Source organism: Adiantum capillus-veneris, chromosome 1, assembly GCF_014529385.1.
Source record: "Adiantum capillus-veneris isolate H3 chromosome 1, ASM1452938v2, whole genome shotgun sequence".
In the NCBI taxonomy this organism is placed as follows: domain Eukaryota; kingdom Viridiplantae; phylum Streptophyta; class Polypodiopsida; order Polypodiales; family Pteridaceae; genus Adiantum; species Adiantum capillus-veneris.
Window position 1 is genome coordinate 166,860,570 of NC_140931.1, and position 18,067 is coordinate 166,878,636.

General features: G+C 45.8%; 1 protein-coding gene across 2 annotated transcripts in view; it reads left to right on the forward strand.

The window, feature by feature from the left end:
• Positions 1 to 16,668, forward strand: part of LOC147465968 (uncharacterized) — an 88,454-nt gene extending 71,786 nt beyond the window's left edge. Inside the window, exons 5-8 of one of the 2 annotated variants that reach the window (XM_086513160.1) lie at positions 5,945 to 6,007; positions 6,082 to 6,132; positions 6,209 to 6,355; positions 16,226 to 16,668. In XM_086513160.1, the coding sequence (XP_086369286.1) occupies positions 5,945 to 6,007; positions 6,082 to 6,132; positions 6,209 to 6,355; positions 16,226 to 16,261 (297 nt within the window). In that variant the 3' untranslated portion in view covers positions 16,262 to 16,668. The remainder of the gene's footprint in view (positions 1 to 5,944; positions 6,008 to 6,081; positions 6,133 to 6,208; positions 6,356 to 16,225) is intronic. The other variant, XM_086513151.1, reaches the window with a different exon arrangement.
• Positions 16,669 to 18,067: the final 1,399 nt, after the last annotated feature.

Here is an 18,067-nt window from a genome sequence, read left to right on the forward strand (position 1 = left end):
ACCATACAGCTTATAAAGCTGATCAACAAATAAAACCGCCAACTCATGGCTTTTTACTGTCGACTTCGTTGGTATAAACTTCGCCATTTTTGTGAGTCTATCGACCACAACCCAAATAGCGTCATTGCCCCGACTAGTATTTGGCAAACCAACGATGAAGTCCATGGAAATACTTTGCCACTTGGCATTTGGAATTTCCAATGGGTGTAGTAAGCCAGCTGTCTTAAGGCGCTCTGCCTTATTGACCTGACACTGAGCGCATCTCTTCACATAGCTCTCTATGTAAGAGCGCATTCTTGGCCAATAGAAATATTGCTTGACCAAAGCTAAAGTTCTGTGGATGCCTGGGTGCCCAGCGCTAGGAACATCGTGGCATTCGCACAAAATCCTTTGTCGAATCTCATCGATTTCCGGCACGTAGACTTTACCATTTCTAAACAATAGTCCACCTTTAATGGAATATGGTCGCTGTCTCGTCTCTCCAGCACGACTCACTTGGGTCTCCGGACCACCCAAGCTTGTATGCGAGTCATGTCCCACTTCGACCTCGTTCCATATCTTGCCAAAATGGCCATCAGAACGACATAGCCCTCGGAGAGAGAGAGAGAAATCCGTCAAGATTTCAGCCATAGACAAAGCATTGACCTTAGGAATCCTGCTGAGCGCATCGGCAACTCGATTGCTGGATCCTTTTCTATAGCGGATCTCAAAGTCAAACTCTTGCATAAGCTCAACCCATCTAGCCTTCCTGCCTCTGAGATGACCCTGATCACAGATATAGTGTAAGGAATGATGATCTGTCCATGCAACAAACTTAGAGCCATACAAGTAGTGCCCCTTTCACCCCTCCTTTTAAAAGTTGCATAAGCGGAGCAGCAACTTTAGAGTAATCTTTGATAAACTTGCGAAAGAATCCAATAAAGCCTAAAAAGGACTTTACTTGGCGTACATTCTTCAGAATGGGCCAATTTCGCACTTTATCCAACTTTTCAGGGTCGACGCGAATTCCATCGCGAGTAATGATGTGACCCAAGTACAGAAGCTCTTTCTTAAAGAATTCACACTTCGAAGCCTTAGCGTAAAGCTTTTCAGTTCTCAGTATTTCGAGAACAATGCGTATATGCACTAGGTGCTCAGACAAACTTCGGTTGTAGATCAAGATATCATCGAGAAATACAACAACGAAGTTGCCTAAAAATGGTCTCAGCAAATCATTCATCATCTGCTGGAACGTAGCTGGAGCATTGGTCAAACCAAAAGGCAAGACCAAAAACTCGTAGTGACCATAACGCGTATGGAAGCCTGTCTTAGGAATATCTTCCAGTTTGATCCGTATCTGATGATAGCCTGATCGTAGGTCTATCTTCGTAAAATACAACGCTCCATGGAGCCGATCTATCAGATCGTCCATACGCGGGAGCGGGTACTTGTTCTTGACAGTGAGTTTATTCAACCCCTTGTAATCCACGCAGAAGCGCATAGTGTTATCCTTCTTTCGAGAAAGTAGCACTGGCACTCCCCACGGGGATTTGCTAGGCCGAACAAAACCCTTGTCGAGATAATCCTTCAGCTGTCGCTGAATCTCGTCCTCCTCGGTTTTACTAAACCGATAGGGTTGCTTTGAGAAGGGCTGACTACGAGCCACTAACTCAATGCCATGATCTACTCCTCTCGAAGGCGACAAGCCAGGAGGTAGATCATCAGGAAAAACATCCTTGAAATCAGTCATGATTTCTCGGATAAGGTTGGATTCGTCGGAATCCCCAAGTTCAACAGAAGAACATGAAACATTTTTACGAAATTCAGTGACAGAAGTACCAAGCACTAATGAATCAAACCAAGTAGATCGTATACATTGATAAAAGTCAACATCAGAAGACTTTATTTCTTTATACATTTCCAAAGCAGTAACAACTGGTATTGCAAAACCATTATTTATAGACTTCTGATTACACAGCTACACAGATACATGAGGCATGTTCTGCTTAACAAAAACAAGAGAGTGATGTACATAGTCTATATACAATGAGTCTTGTTTATCATAAAACCATGGAATTCATCTGCTTTGTCTAGGCGCATGATGTGGAAGTCCAGGTTCTCTTTGTAATCAGCCAACTCGAGCGACAAGTCTAGAACCATCCGGTTCCATACATCCGTATCCACGCCACGAGCCATCTTCACGCGATACTCATGGTCACTGTCCTGCGTGCGCAGGTTCAGTTTCTGCACCAATTTTGCATCCACAAAATTGTGTGAGCTTCCATTATCAAGGAGTACGATCACGTCGTGACCATTGATCTTCCTGAGGAAACGGAGAAGATCGTGCTTACCAAACACTTTGGTGCTAAAAGTACAATTTGTGCATGAACTGTGCGCTAAATGATGGATTTCAACTTGAACAACATTAGAGTTACCTGAGATCTCGTGAATTTGAACCGAAGGACGGCCTTGCGGTTTCTGCGTCTTCTTCTTTTTAGGGCAATCCTTAATTTGGTGACCCGTCTGGCCACATCCGAAGCAAGCCCCTTCTTCACTGCATCAGCAACTGAAGCATTTCTGGCTTTCTTCTTTTCCTGAGAAGATCTCGGCGGTTATTTGGACTTATGCTGGAATCGGGGTCGCTTCCTCGAAGCACCCTCACCGGATTGATGTTCTGCAGTTCTTTTCTTCTCATAATTTGCTCCATTTATTAAATGGAATGTTTTGGCCTTTGCCACTGCATTCTCGACATCAATCGGGGCTTTATCCTTAATCAAGGCCCAACGGTAATCTTCATGTAACCCCAGCAAATACATGTGCACGGCGTGTGTGGAATCCACCTTGCAGAAGGTGAGCGCCTCTTTGAAAGCTATCGTATACTTATCAAAAGACAGAGTTTTCATCGAAAGACTCTGTAGTTTGGCATACGCTTTCAAAGGGTCTATTTTGGCGAAATCCTTCTTGAATTTCACGCAAAAATCAGCCCACGTCGTAGGCTTTTCTGTCATGTCACGCCACCAGGTAAGCACCTTACACCTTACTGCGCAGATAAAGAGGAATCGTCTGAATCCTCCGTTCATCATGCTCCCCATGGAGATCAAAGTATGTGGTCCATTGGTGTAGCCAATTATTTACAGCCAATTCCGTACACTCCTTCTCTTCACCCGAGAAATTCGTAGTTTTATACGGAATTGTGGCAGTCAGACCACCCTGCGAACGCCCAAAAGCAGCAATCTGCATTCGCAAATGCTGGAGATGGGTCTCGCCCTTGGAAATACGCGCAATCGTCGACTGAGCCATATTTTCGAGAGTAGAAAGTCGGGAACTAAGTCCCTGTACGACCCCTTCGAGAGAGGCCAAGCGAAGGTTCATCTGAACATTCGCGTTTTCCAGAGCGGTAACACGCTGGTCGAAGCTCTGGAAAGTGCTCTTAATCCATGTGTAGAGAGCATGTGTGAATGGAATTTAAATGTTACTTGGCGCGTCGTCACATTGCACATCCGAGCTGGAGGAATCCATGGCGAAGTGCGTGAAAAACTGGAAAATTCACGCAAAACTGAGCCTTTTCTGCACTTTTCGGTTGCGAAAAGTTGAAGTTGCAAAGAGCTTCACGCGTCGGCGTGAGCGCCTAAAGGCGAGCAGGTGATGGCGGGAGCGCGGGAGCGCGAGCGGGTGAGAGAGAGGAGCAGTAGAGAGGAGGAGAGGGCTGAAAAATGACTTTCTCTGCAGCAGGAAAACTGAGTCTCTGTAAGTGACTTTTAAGACAACACAGGTTTCACACTCACCTTAAAAAAAATTAAGGTGTCCCGACTTAAACAAAAGGGCCTGGCCTTTTAATAATCCATTAAGTGACTTGGTAGCGTTAAAAAAAAAACTCCTAGCGCTGGAACAGCGATAACAAGCATGCCTAGAGGAAAAAAAAAGAAGCTTTGACGCGTGGCAAATCTGCCGCTACCCACAAACGCGTGCGAGCGTGTGCCAAGCTTGCGATTCTCTGCCTTGCTGGAGCCAACTCGGACCCTTAGCGCTTGGGCAAAAAGAATCGCCACTACTGTCTTCCATGCTCCCAGAGGAAGTCACTGCTACAAAGGGAGAGGTACTTCTCTCTCTCTCTCTCTCTCTCTCTCTCTCTCTCTCTCTCTCTCTCTCTCTCTCTCTCTCTCTCTCTATGCTTCGCACAAAGATACTTACAGAGAGATGTAAAAGCATATCATATGCTGAAATTTAATCCAAAACAACAAATTAAAGGTAAATACATTGCTTTTCTTCGAAAACCAGTAAATTTATCGGAAATCTTTCAATTTCCAGCACTCCTATCTGTCAATTTGCTGATTTTTATCAAAAATCAGCAGTCGAAGTTTATTATTTACCTGCAAACATGCTTCCGAGAAGAAAAGTAAGTAATTTCAGCAATTTAATCACTAAAAAAATTACACGAACACGAGGTTTTCCGACCCGAACCGTTCCGTAGGTGTGCACACGGTCCTTCGTGCAGCCAAGCCGGCTCTGATACCATGAAACGAATGAGGAGAAAGGATCTCCCGGCCACACGGACCGCCTACAGATGCTCATCGGACGAACCACTCGACCATAGCCACCATCCGGCAGCTCCCTGGTGCTCGGGCCAGTGTCCGAGGACGTAGGCGTGCACCTGTAAGACCGAGCGTCCCATACCACCCGGCCTCATCTCCTTGAGGTGACCTCGCGCACTCCCAGCCTCGCGGACTAACCACTGGCACTCTGCCAGTGGGTTGATAACTGTAAATGAGGTCTTGGCCTCCCTTTTATAATAATGGCCGGCCACATTGGCCGGGTTCACACTACGTCCGCCCGGACACAGGACGCCCATCCCAACGGCATCTGGGCTAGATCCCCTCTCCTGTGAGCGGGACATAACACCATCAAAATGGAGATCTAGGACTGATTTTTACTCTTAAAGTGAGCAAGATCTATGGTGGACTGTTGGCTGAAAAAACACAGCTATGGCAGTGAGAGTATGGCTGCAAATTGCAGGGAATATGCAGTAGAGGATGGGGAGGATTATGAGGATGTTTCCGGCCAGATGGGCTAGATCTTGAGGGTGAGGCTGCTCCAAAATGCCATTTTTAGGTCTGCAGAGAAGTGCGGCAGACATCCGTTCGAGCATCTTGTATAAACCACCTATGCAAGAAGGTTTGCAAGAGCTAATTTGATGGACTTTTCCGGACGTTGAAGTCTTGCGAACAGTCTCACAAAATTGGCGGTACAAAATCCTCTAACCTCTATAGTCACACCTTTTCTCTAGAGTAGTAGTAGTAGCATGTCCATGTGCACGTGACAGTACTTCACCCATACTCACATGGAGCACAAAATGGAAACCATGGACGAGGACCTGGAACAGGCAAGAATGCCCCGTGGTTACATACTCACAAATGTCACATGGAGCGGGGACCAGAATGGCATAAGAGCACGAGGAGGGTGAATGTTACATGGAATTTTGGCCTATGGATTTTCCTTCATCTTCATAGGGATAGACAACTCCATATCCCCAGGCTAGAGGGATCAATTGGTCCTTTGTGTACCCAGCACGTATGCCTTTCATTGTTAGGATTGTCAGTATTATACTTGTATGACTACTAGAGGACACAGAGGTTTGTGCATGGGTTTTTCTCCTTATGTTATTTTTGTCGGTATGTTACTTCCATGGTGCCCAGAGGTCATAGACACATGTGCACAGATGTATCGTTTTCTATGATTTTTAGTAGACTTCTAATGCAATCTTTCTTCCTTTCTTGCACAGTAATAGATTATTACCATCTTGCTTTTGTTGGTTTCCACTATTGCTCAAGCTACTTCATCTGTCTTGCACTCCAGTTTCTTGTCAATGTAAGATTTATCATCATCTGCCTAGTCATTCAAATCTTTATTTCCATGCCATTGCATACTAGTATTCACCAACGGCTGCTAAACATGCTATTTTCTGCAGAGAACCAAGCTAGAAAAGATGAAGGCATTTGGTCGTAGTGCCCGAGACAACAACATGTCACAGGTTTTGACTTGATTGGCTGCTGGAAACACGAAAGCTTGAGTGTCTTAGTTTTCTGCTGTTGTATGCGTTTACAGATTTCAGAAAACAAAAAACCGAAGGAAAAACGTCAGTCTTGTCGAGAAAAGGTAGGCAAGCTTCTATTGTTGTTTTGGTGTGAGCCATGTGAAAAAGTATGACTTGGACTCTCAATGGTATTAAAAGGCTATAGAGTTTGCATCAAAGATTCCAAGGCCAAAAAGGAAGGTGCAGAAAGAAAATTATACAGACCATATGGAAGCACCAACACATCCAGTAACAGAGATAGAGAAGATGGAAGCTAAACATCAAAGGGATAAGCAGCATGTTGAGGTGTACAAACTCTTATATCTCTTTTCCTTTCCATTATCATAATACAGTACATGCAAGTGCTTTCATCACAGTATGCAATTTTAGCCATCGAGTGAAAGTTTAAGGTTGTAAGTCTTTGACAGAATAACCATTGGTTTCGCTAAAAAATGGAAGTGGGGTACTGAAGTATGAAGCTGTATTGTTATGCATGTGACAACTTGAATTCTAGATTTACAGAATGCTGCTTAAAAACTGGGAAAGCTATTCGGGATCCAACACCCAAAACCTGCAGCCCATAGCCCAACCAATCGATGGAATCTTTGCTCTACAAAAGTTATACTAGAGAGAATAAAAAAACAGTGACGTTCACACAAACATGCCCAACTATCTCGTAGTGCGATTATTATGAGCCTTTTGGTGCACTGGTTTCTTTTTCTTACAGACATCATGAGAGCCTTTAACAACTCTTGTCGTCCTGCTTGGATAATTGCACTAGTGTTGATGGTTTACTTCGCATTTTCTGTCAATCATGGACATTTAAGATCTCTCCATTGTCCATTAAAACAGCCATGTGCAAGTCAACAATGATGGGAGTGTCAAAAAGACAGCACATTTTTCTCAGCATACCCAGAAAGTAACTCTTGCATCATTGGCGCAGAGCAATAAGACATTTAAGGAGGATATTCTCAATAATATGGACCAAGGTAGTATTGAAGGCCATGGTCTCTGTCACCCCAAGATTGAAAGTGAGATTTGTCTCAAATAAAGTCTGCAGTTCCTCCAAGTGTCTCTCCATGTTACCATGAAAATCAGGAATAACACTACATCATTCACGTGTGGTAGGAGTGGTATGGACAAGCCAACCAACAGAGCTCCTATGCCTCCTCCTTTATCAGTAGATCTCCTAACCTTGTCAAAATATACTTTGAAGGGTTTTGATTAAAAAGGCAAGACCCAGAATTGAGAAAGGAGGTCCATTAGTTCATCTTTGAGCCTGCCCTTTTGCGTCATCGTCGCCCTGTTTGTATCTCTTGACTCGTAAAAATCCACGATCCTATGTACTGTCTTCGTGGGCATAGTGTATCATCCACGAACAATGGGAACCTCCAGAGTGGCATAGCTGATGGCATTGGTGGCAATGCAAAATCTGTCGAGGAACAATACTCTTGTTTTCAAGGGTGGTTCCCATGTTTCACAGGAGGTACCCCAAACAACGAGCGAGTGTGAACGAGCAAGGGGGTAGTCATTTTGATTGGAATAGATAGAAGATAACCCGTTGTCATGCAAATTGGTCCAGGCAAAAGAAGTTGGAGTCGCTTAGTGTTTGGTTCCTCATCTTCTATAATAGGTCATGATTCAAAAACTCAAATGAGACTTAACCACAACGTTTGACACGGCTACAAGATCCTAGTGTAAATTCAAATGTAATAGCCATTGGTAATTAGAAATAATGAGATCATTTTTCAATGTATACATATCAGTAGGGCATTGCGACAACCAGCTCACGCTCATTCTCATTTTATGCCTTGATAGGTGTAAATGTGATTATTTGATGAGGGGCCCGGGAAGCGAGATGGAGAAGAAGATTACCAACCAACCTTAGAGCCTCCGAAGAAGAGGTTATCATGACTCTGGATAAAGATTTTGATTTTGAGGATTAGGATTTGCGAGTACCCTATGATGACAAGGAACATCGACTCCCGAAACAGCCATTCATTTTGAAGTCTTACCATTGTTTGGACACCTTCCATCTCTTTGGTGACATCTATTAATTTGGAGGGGGCATTGATCATCCATCACCAATCTGTATGCATCTTTGACAGCACATCGAGCCAACACCATTTGCATCTTCTTAGCAATCGAGCGTATCCAGAGCCAAAGGGTTGCAATCCGTGGCAACCACTACGGGAGTCTGCAGGCATTGTGAACCTACATTTGCAGCCACAAGTGTTGGAGAGAGGAGGATTCATAAGAAGCTTTCATCATCTGGTGATCTAAAAGAAGCCCAAGAGGAGCCTCTATCTTTGAGGAATTGGCGGTCTCAAGGGACCACATACACAAGACTAGCTTGGTTCATGGACACTTCAAAGGACATACCCATCTTCATCATTCATTTGGTGTTATTGTTGCCGATTCTACTGCGTAGGGGTAGCATAGTCTTGCCGGTAACCATCGAAGTTGGAGCAGCATAGGTACTTGTTTGCTGGTAACCAACATGGGCATCGCTGATCCACATTACGACAAATTGCTTGTGAGTAGCCGCATCGTGATCCATCAACCATGTTGCATGCACATCACTACATCAGCCCAGAGGAGCTTCTATCACTCAGGAGTAGCATTAGTTGACACCAACAAGAGTGGGCCATTCATTGGACACAATTGGGACACAATCCTGAGGTGTGCATTGGGGTCTGACACCATTGTCTTACCTTAGGCAAAAGGGCATGTCACGTGCACATGGCCCTATATGCCACCTGGACATGTGACGAGTTCCTTGAATTTCTGCCCTTTCCTTGCAATTCTCACATGTACTTCATATGTAATTGACCTGGTTGCATCCTGTAAGGGCTTTGAGAGCTCTTCTCCCTCTTCTGATTATGGATGTACTCGGGACATCTGCAATGGAGTGCAATGTGCATGGTACAGAAACAACAAAGAGTTCCTAATGCATGTCTTGAATGGTGCAAGACTCTATATGCTCATTGCCTATGAATGTTATGCAAGAACTTGACAATGGGTTATTGGTCTTTGAAGATGAAGTTTCAATCGTAGCGTCAATCCTTTGGGCATTTGGACTCTTAAGCTTACCCATCCGGTGTAAGTGACATTATGAAGCCTGGCCTGTGCAACTTAGGAATAAACACACAACTCACATACAAAAAGTGTTGGTTGTATGTGTGGGTGTCCACATATGAGACCAATCTGTTACAAAATAGTGAATCTGATACCATGTCTGGATACAAAAGAACTAGAACAAAAATACTACTACTAATAGAATCCATCCTCATCTGCACTCTGAATGTCGAGAGAGTATGGCTCGAATCCTCTGCTGTAGTCTCTGTCGATGTTGTGTAGCCCCTCTCCTCAATCGTGGCCGTCTGGATCTCCGTAGCTCCAATGCTCGGTCGATGAGAGCGCCGGTAGTGGTCGAATGAGTGTGGGTCAAGCTGTGGAATGATGGCTGCTCCTCAAGCTTTCCCATATCTAGTGAAAAGAAATCTGTAATCTGTCTTTGGGACCGTCTCTCTCTAGCTCTCCCCAGTAAAGTGTCTATATCTGTGTAGCTCAAGTAGATATAACCCAAGACATCTCTGATCCTCATAACTCATGACCCTAGAGAAAGGACCGAAACCCTCTCTGAATAAGTAGTAGAAACGGCCCCATATCTCATAGTACACTGTGCAATGACATATGTAATGTAGCTCTGTCTCTGGCTCTAGCTGGCATAAGCGGCATATCCTACTGTCTGCTGGTATCCCTCTGAATCTACCAGTTTCAATCTCCATCTGATGTGAGGATGTGCATATCTGACCAATGGCACACCGCAAACCATGAGACATATGTGTGTCCATGTAGCTGGGTCGAATCACAAACCCATCTCCTGTGAGGCTGAGAAGATGCTCTCTATAGAAAGTGCCCAACTCTTGTGGCGGCTCTATCCATGTCCTCCTGGTATCCAGCTGGATCAGGTCCTGACGAATGAGTCTAGTAATCTCCACCTGTGTAAGAGACATTGAGGGTGCCTGAAGAGGGTACTGGAAAGGGGGCATCCTGTCCATGGTGAAGCCATGCGTTCGAAACCATGATGTCATTTGTGCAAACTAGCATGAAGTGTCCCCCTGAAGAGCTAACTGTCTGGAAGACTTAAGGGCCATTCTAGCATATCTGTCTCTAGTATTATCCCACAAGCTATGCACAAAGGAGACTGATCTGGTAAGCGCCTCAATCTCCATAGGAGGGGCAGCTAGCTCTGCTGGAATGATAGCGTGGGGTACGGAGGCCTTGGCTCTGATGTTTCGAGAGATCATAGATACCAAAGGCCTCTCCATACATCTCCAACCATCCTGGCCTACAGAAGGTCCCCATATCTGCACCCCATACAACATAGCTGAGTGTACTAAAGTATCAAAGAGCCATAACTTTGTCAGAGAGAGAGAGAGAGAGAGAGAGAGAGAGAGAGAGAGAGAGAGAGAGAGAGAGAGAGAGAGAGAGAGAGAGAGAAATGAAATGAAATGTTATATTAACGTCTTCAAAAGGCCATAGTGGTCACTATGAGACCAAAAAGTTACAAGGTGGTGGATCTGATACAAAGTCAAAGTAACAAAATAACAACAGTACAAAACAAAGATATATACTATGGGATCCTAGACTGGTCGATGTGAACTAAGCAAAAATGGGCGGCTTGCTGGGATAGCTGAATCACAGGAGATCTAGCATCGGTCGTTGGCGGATCTCATCAATCTCCTCCATAGTTAGTAGTCTGACCAGGCGTCGTGCATGCCTGTTCAGAGTGCTCCGAATCTTTTGACGTAGCCTCCGTCGATGCTGTGTAGTCCTCCGTAGTCGTGGGCGCCTGGATTTCCCCAGTTCAGTCGCTCGATCGATCAGTGTGCCTCTGGTGTGAGACGAGGGGGAGCTCTGCTGTGGGAGTGGCTCTTGCGGCTGTCCCGCGTCTGCTCTGAAGAAGTCTGTGATCCGTCTTTGAGACTGGCTAGCCTCGCCATTCATTAAGCTATCTCTGTGTTTGCGTAACTTGAGCAAGAACAAACCCAGGCATCTCTGATCCTCGTATCTCATGACTCTTGAGAATGGTCCAAAACCCTCTCTGAACAAGCAATGGAAGCGGCCTCGTATCTCGTAGTAGACGGGGCAGCGGCATGTATAATGCAGCTCTGTCTCAGGCTCCATGTCACACAAGGGGCATGTCCTGGCCTCTGTTGGTACTCCATGTCCTCCTGGTGTCTAGCTGGGTCAGGTCTTGGCGGATGAGCTTGGTGATCTCTGACTGTGTAAGAGTGAGAGATGGTGTATCCAATGAGTACTGGAATGGTGGCAGCCTGTCTATGCTGAACCCATGCACCTGAAACCATGATGCCATCTCCCCATACCAGCATGTTGTATCTCCTTGCATGGCTAACTGTCGAGAGGACTCAAGTGCTATGCGAGCATATCTGTCTCTAGGAAGTTCCCATGTGTGGTTTATGAAGGAGACTGATCTGGTGAGCGCCTCCACCACTAGTGGGGGGGGGCCGCTAGCTCTGCTCGGATAATGGCCCGTGGTACTGATGCCTTGGCTCTAATGAGCCGCGAGATCATAGAGACGAGAGGTTTCTCCATGTTCCTCCATCCATCTGTGCGACCCGGCCTCCCGTGGTGATCCAATGAAGGTCTCCATATCTCAGCTCCATAGAGCATGCTGAAGCCACCAAAGTGTCAAAGAGCCAGAGCTTCGTCCGGGGCTCCTGAAACTGAACCTGCGAACACATCTTCTCTAATCTACCTAGTGCTGTGTGGGCTCTAGTCAGTTTGGTCTCTGCTACTCTTTTGAGTGAGAATGCAGGTCCGCTAAAAACCACTCCAAGGTAAGTGTAAGCATCTGTGTACTCCACAGTCTCCTGGCCGTATGTGAATGTAGGTGTTGACCTCCTGATCCATTGTGGGGTGGTATTAAACACCATAACCTTGGTTTTACCAAGGTTGACAGACAAACCACTTTCGTGGGCAAACGTATGCAAAGCATCCAATTGACGTTGCATTCCCTCTGGAGATTCGGAGATCAACACTATATCATCAGCATATAACAAAAGTGGAATCCATGTCCCTGCCAACTGTGCACCTCTATCACCATCGCTCTCAATGTAGTCAGAAACCTCATCCACATACATACCGAAAAGAGTAGGAGAGAGCGGGCAGCCTTGCTTCACCCCAATAGTGGAGTGAACCAGTGTAGAAAGTCCCTCAAGAGTGCGTACATGTCCTACTACTGATCTGTACAATGCCATGATCCCCCAAATAAGCTTTGTGGGTACTCCCATTTCCTGTAATCTGCGCATCAATCTAGCTCTGGGTATTGTGTCAAAAGCTTTGCGGAAGTCCACAAAGCTACAATAGATCCGTCTCCCATGAGATCTGCCCTCCTCGATGATGGCCCTGAGTGTCAAGATATGGTCAAGAGTAGAGAAGCCTCTCCTGAACCCTACCTGTCCAGCTGCACGCATTCCTTCCCTCTCTGCCCATCTACTCAACTGTTGCTCAAGAATGGATGCATACAACCGTGCCAGTGTGTGTCCAATCATGATAGTGCGATAATTCCCAGGCTCCATGGGGTCTCCTGACTTGAAGATAGGTACGATCGTAGATAGGCTCCAAGTGTCCGTTAGGCCCTCACACATGGCACGGTTAAACATAACTGCTAGAAGCTCTGCTAGTAGGTCTTTGGCACGCATGAAATGCTCAGCGACTAAGCCATCATGATCATATGCTCTCCCAGTCCTCATCCTGTCAATAGCTTTCTTCACCATCTCAACGGTGGAAAAAGCACATGTGTGTGTGGGCATGGATCGGGGGGGTTGGGAAGGGGCGGCTGTCCAGGTATTGTGTACAAAGATGATGCGTACTGACCCCAGGTCTCTGTGGCAGAAATAGCGGGGGGGGGGGGGGACTGCTCATGAAAGAGCTGCCATGCCTCACGCGAGTCCTGACTCAAGAATAGCCGGTATAGATCCTGCTCGAGTCGAGCCAAAAAAGCCCTCTTCTTCCGCTGCACTAGGCGTCGGAAGTCAATCTGTGACTGTCTGTGAGTGACGTCCCCCAAAAGCACCTCCCTCTGAAGTCCGGCTCTAGTCTGGCGGCACTCCTCATCGTACCAGCTGTTCTGAGGCATGCTCCCTGATCGGCGTCTCTGCTCAGGCTGGGTGTGTGGGTATGCCTTTGCTGCTGCATCATGTAATGTCTGTGTCAGTATAGTAGTTAGCTCCTCCAGAGGTCGCCCTGGGTCCTCAGTGCATAGGCGTCTGTAGATCCCGTCTATGTATACAGAATCCGTCTCCCGTGTGAAGGTGTAGCGAGTAGGGGCTGCTACCCGGGCCTGTGTGCTACACTGAACTGGAAGGTCATCAACACCAGAGCATGATCCACTGCCACCCCATCCGGTCCGGGCCCAACTGTGAGATCCTGGATACTAGAGATGAGATTCGGTTGTGCCATGACATAGTCCACTGTGCTGGCTCCATGTCTGTGTGGGAAGCATGTAAAACCTCCCGCAACAGGAAATCTCTGTAGGACATTCAAGATGGCCAATCCATGTGCGGTGCCCATGTCTATCAGGTGTCGCCCATACTCAGTATATTCCACATCGTGTGATAGTCTGGACAGGCCCGTCTCTACAACATCTAGCTCTCTTAGCATCTCCTCTGAAGTATCATAAAACACTGTCTGGTGATGGGCAGTCCTAGCATTGAAGTCCCCTAGGATGATAATGTCACCATCTCTAGAGAACTCCCATATGTCATCATCCAAAATAGAGAAAGGGGACTGTCGTCTGGGTGATGCATAAACTGATGTACTTGGGGGAAAGTAGCAAATAGCAAGGTAGAGATATCTGCCTATCTCTGCTTTAAATCTCACCCACATGTACCTAGCGTGCTCATCCCTGCGGGCTATATGTATCAATGGCTGCAGATCCTCTCTAAAATTTAAATAACACTGCCACTCCCCCCGAGCCCCGTCCTCTGTGCTCTGAGCGTGTCTCCTGCCTGTAAGATGTCTCCCACCTGTATCCACTGATGTGAGGCATGGATTGCCTAGGGGCCTGGTGTGTCTTAGAGTAAAAGATGATGTCTCTTCCAGTAAAGCTATCCTCAAAAGCACCCACATCAAGACGCATAGATCGGTTACAGTTCCAGGCAGCCACTCTGAGTGTGGTCCCATAAGTCTCGCACCGTCATGTGGAGCGTCGCTCTAGTATTACCACTCTTCCATCTCGGTAAAAGGCAATCTTGCCTTTTCCCCTTGCCGCTCTAATCTCCTGCATTACTTCCTGCATATGAGCGATCTGCGAGAGGGTGAGATCATCCCCGAGAAAGATGCCAGTCTCTTTAAGAGTTGGTCTTTTCTTCAAGAAGGACTTCTTCGCTTCCATGGAGGGAAAACGGAGGATTAGTGCTCTTTCTTTTGAGGTTTCCCCACTGCTTCCATTTTTCTTTATGTTGCCCACTCTCCATGCTCTTGTGTGCGTCGGCTCATGAACCCCCATCAAGGCTATGAGTTCTTTTACCTCTTCATCCACATTGCCTTTGTCTTTAAGACCGCAAATTCTCACATGTAAAGCGCGCACGCGTCTTCTTTGCTCCTCCTCTAGTGTCTGATTAATGATAGTGGGTGTGGACGTGGGAGTTATCTCCTTGCCTTTTCCTTTCTTGGCCACCTTGATCCATTTCTCGGCTTCATCCGCCTTTTGTTGAGTTTTGGTAAGAACATCCACCCAGGAAGTCGTCATTTCTTTGTGTTGCTCTTCTCCCTCTTTGATGGCCCGTACTTGCTCCTTGATCGTGTTGATTTCTTCGATTACTGAGGGTTGCAATTTGCCCTCTTCCCATGTGTTTCTTGATCGTGCTTCGGCGAGATCTTTCTTGAGTGACGCAATCTCTTCATCTTGAGTCGTCACTCGGTCTTCCAGCGTATTTATCTTGCTCTCTTGGATCAGCACGCGTCCTTCAAGCATGTTTATTGTGCCCAAGAGATTGCGGTTCATCTTGGTAATGGTCTCCGTCATTTCCTCTTTGCACTTTTGAATGGCATCCTCTAGGGGGTCGGCTTTATCGTTCAGCTTCCTCATGCTTGATCGCTGTCTGAAAAAGAGCCACTAAGCGCATGTGTGCATCCACACTAGCAGCGGGCGTGGTAGCTGGGCGAGTGGGGGAACGCGAGGAGGTATGGCAAGGGAGGGGCAGCGATAGAGTATGGACGAGAGAGAGAGAGAGAGAGAGAGAGAGAGAGAGAGAGAGAGAGAGAGAGAGAGGGGGGGGGGCGGGTGGGACAGCGCGCGGGGTAGGGAAGAGAGAGAGAGAGAGAGAGAGAGAGAGAGAGAGAGAGAGAGAGAGAGAGAGAAGCAGCACGATAGAGTTAAAAAGAAAAAAATATAAAGTTAAGTTAGTAGGTTAAAAAATTAAAAGGCGCGATAGAGAGGGGGAGCGGGGGGGGCAGCGTGATAGGCGATAGAGAGAGGGAGCGGGGGGGTAGCACGCGGGGTAGGGGGGAGAGAGAGAGAGAGAGAGAGAGAGAGAGAGAGAGAGAGAGAGAGAGAGAGAGAGAGGGAGCGGGAGCGCAGGGGCAGCGGGGCGAGGCAGGAGAGGGAGAGATTCCCCTGCGGGTGCGGGGCGAGTGGAAGTGGGAGCGTAGGGGCAGCTGCGGGGGGGGGGGGGGGGGGGAGAGAGAGAGAGAGAGAGAGAGAGAGAGAGAGAGAGAGAAATGAAATGAAATGATATATTAACGTCTTCAAAAGGCCAAAATGACCTATGAGAGAGAGAGAGAGAGAGAGAGAGAGAGAGAGAGAGAGAAGGAGAAGAAGAAGAAGAAGAAGAAGAAGAGGATTTTAACGTCGTAGGAAACTATCCCAAGGGACCTCAAAGATCTATCTGACGAGAGTTGAACTCAAGACTTGTTTTTCAAGAAGGAAATGGCATAACCAATCTACCACACTTGGGTGATAGAAAGATATACCATTTTTCTTCTTTTTATTAACACACTTACACGCCCCCCAGACACACACACACACACGAGAAGAAGAGGATTTTAACGTCGTAGGAAACTATCCCAAGAGACCTCAAAAAGAGAGAGAGAGAGAGAGAGAGAGAAACCACAGCTGTTTTCTAACATTATCTCTTCTATCAGGCCATTAGACGTGATTTGGAGTGCTTTTTGAGATGATGCTGGACTCCATCGATTAGTGTTGAATCAGATGTCCCAACTGTTGGTTTGGACTACTGCCTGCTTGATAATCAGATGCTATTTCTGTAAAAGCTCATGAAACACCGAAGATTAGCAGAATCGGAAAGACTTAATGAAGAACTGACGTGTAGATCAATGATGAATGTCAACTTCCATGTTTTGACAGAAGACCCACAAATGTTTGGCTTCTATTGAAAAGAAAGTTTCTATGAACTGTTATCTTAAAATCAGAGAAGTTGAAGATCTTTGTTCTAATAACCCAGTTGAAGCAATAGAATTTGGCTTCTGCTTTTTTATACTAATTTCGCAAACACAATATTCCTTCATAGACGATTTCTATGTCCTGAGAGTGCCTTTCCAGTAAAGTGGCGGCAACAGAAGCATCCTTGCCTTGACCATCGATTACTTGGTTAGCCCAACATGCTTTTTGTGACAACATTACTAATCCAGTTGTTGATATTCTTCATCGGTCCTTAAGTCCTTGATCAAATCATTGGCTGTTAAAAATGCACGTTAAAGCCATGGAGGGGGTAGAGAAGCCACTTTGAGACATGCCCCAGTAGGGCAACTGATACAGCCCCCTATTTAGAGAAAATTATGCACTATGCTTGTAATCTTGCTTATGTGTCCTCTTCTCATTTGTTGAGAAGTGTGCCAGTAGGGCTTCCCAATCTCGGAACAAAAAAAAATGCTTTTAAGACATCTAAAATGTATAAGTGAAAGGTGAGTTTAGGAAATGAAAAGCCCCATGGAAATGGAAAGTCAAAAGACTTTTCATGCCTTATAAAGAGGTGGTCAAGCGTGCATCGATACCTTTGTGTTTTTCTTCTTTACCTTTCCTTTAGCCTTTTCTTCTCAATGAGGTTTCGATGCACTATGTGAATAGTGAATTTAGTTTTTTTGAGGCACATTAGGAAATGTATCAAAATCATGCACTATGCTTGTAATCTTGCTTATGTGTCCTCTACTCATTCGTTGAGAAGTGTACCATTATTGGGGCTTGAGTATCTCTACTCCTTTAAGAAGCCTCAAAAAATTGAATTCTCCACTAGACCACTAAGATAATATCTGAAAAATATCAGCCTTGGTATCATTTAATGCATCTTTTCATGAGGAGTCCAATATGCTTTCTAGATCGTGCAAAGATTGGATATGCAAAATCCCCCCAAAACTAGTATATTTCAGCTTGGTGTCTCTAATACGCTCCTTTACCCTAGAGATCTTAATTCTAACTTCATCATCTGCATTGACTAATGGTATTGTGGCCCCTTTTTCATTTTGGAGACTACGTGGTTAGAAATTGCACACTAAGGGCCTTAGTCAAAGCCACTAACAAGGGGTTCAACAATCTCTACCCCGAATTTGTGCTACACTTGGAACCTGAGCTACCCCATGCCTCTGTGCTTGAGAGGATCATGAAGAATTTCCACACGATCATGCTTTACTGGATAACCTAGTGTGCACACATCCACACAAACACACACACAGGTAGCCGTATTTAGCATAACCCCTTCCCACAATACACTTTTCGTGCAACCCCTTCCTACAATAGAAATGCCTTAGGAGCAACAATTTCCTCAAGGAAAGAAACAAAGAGAGAGGTGGAACCAAACATAGTATACCGTATGGATATGTAAGTACATGGAAGTACAATACATTGTATTGATTGATATGGGTCTAAGGTATGTAAAAATACGTACCGTTTTAGCAGAGGACATTTTCAAAAGACATGTAGAGATCTACGAGACATCTATCCACCATACTCATTCTCACATTATCTCTTGG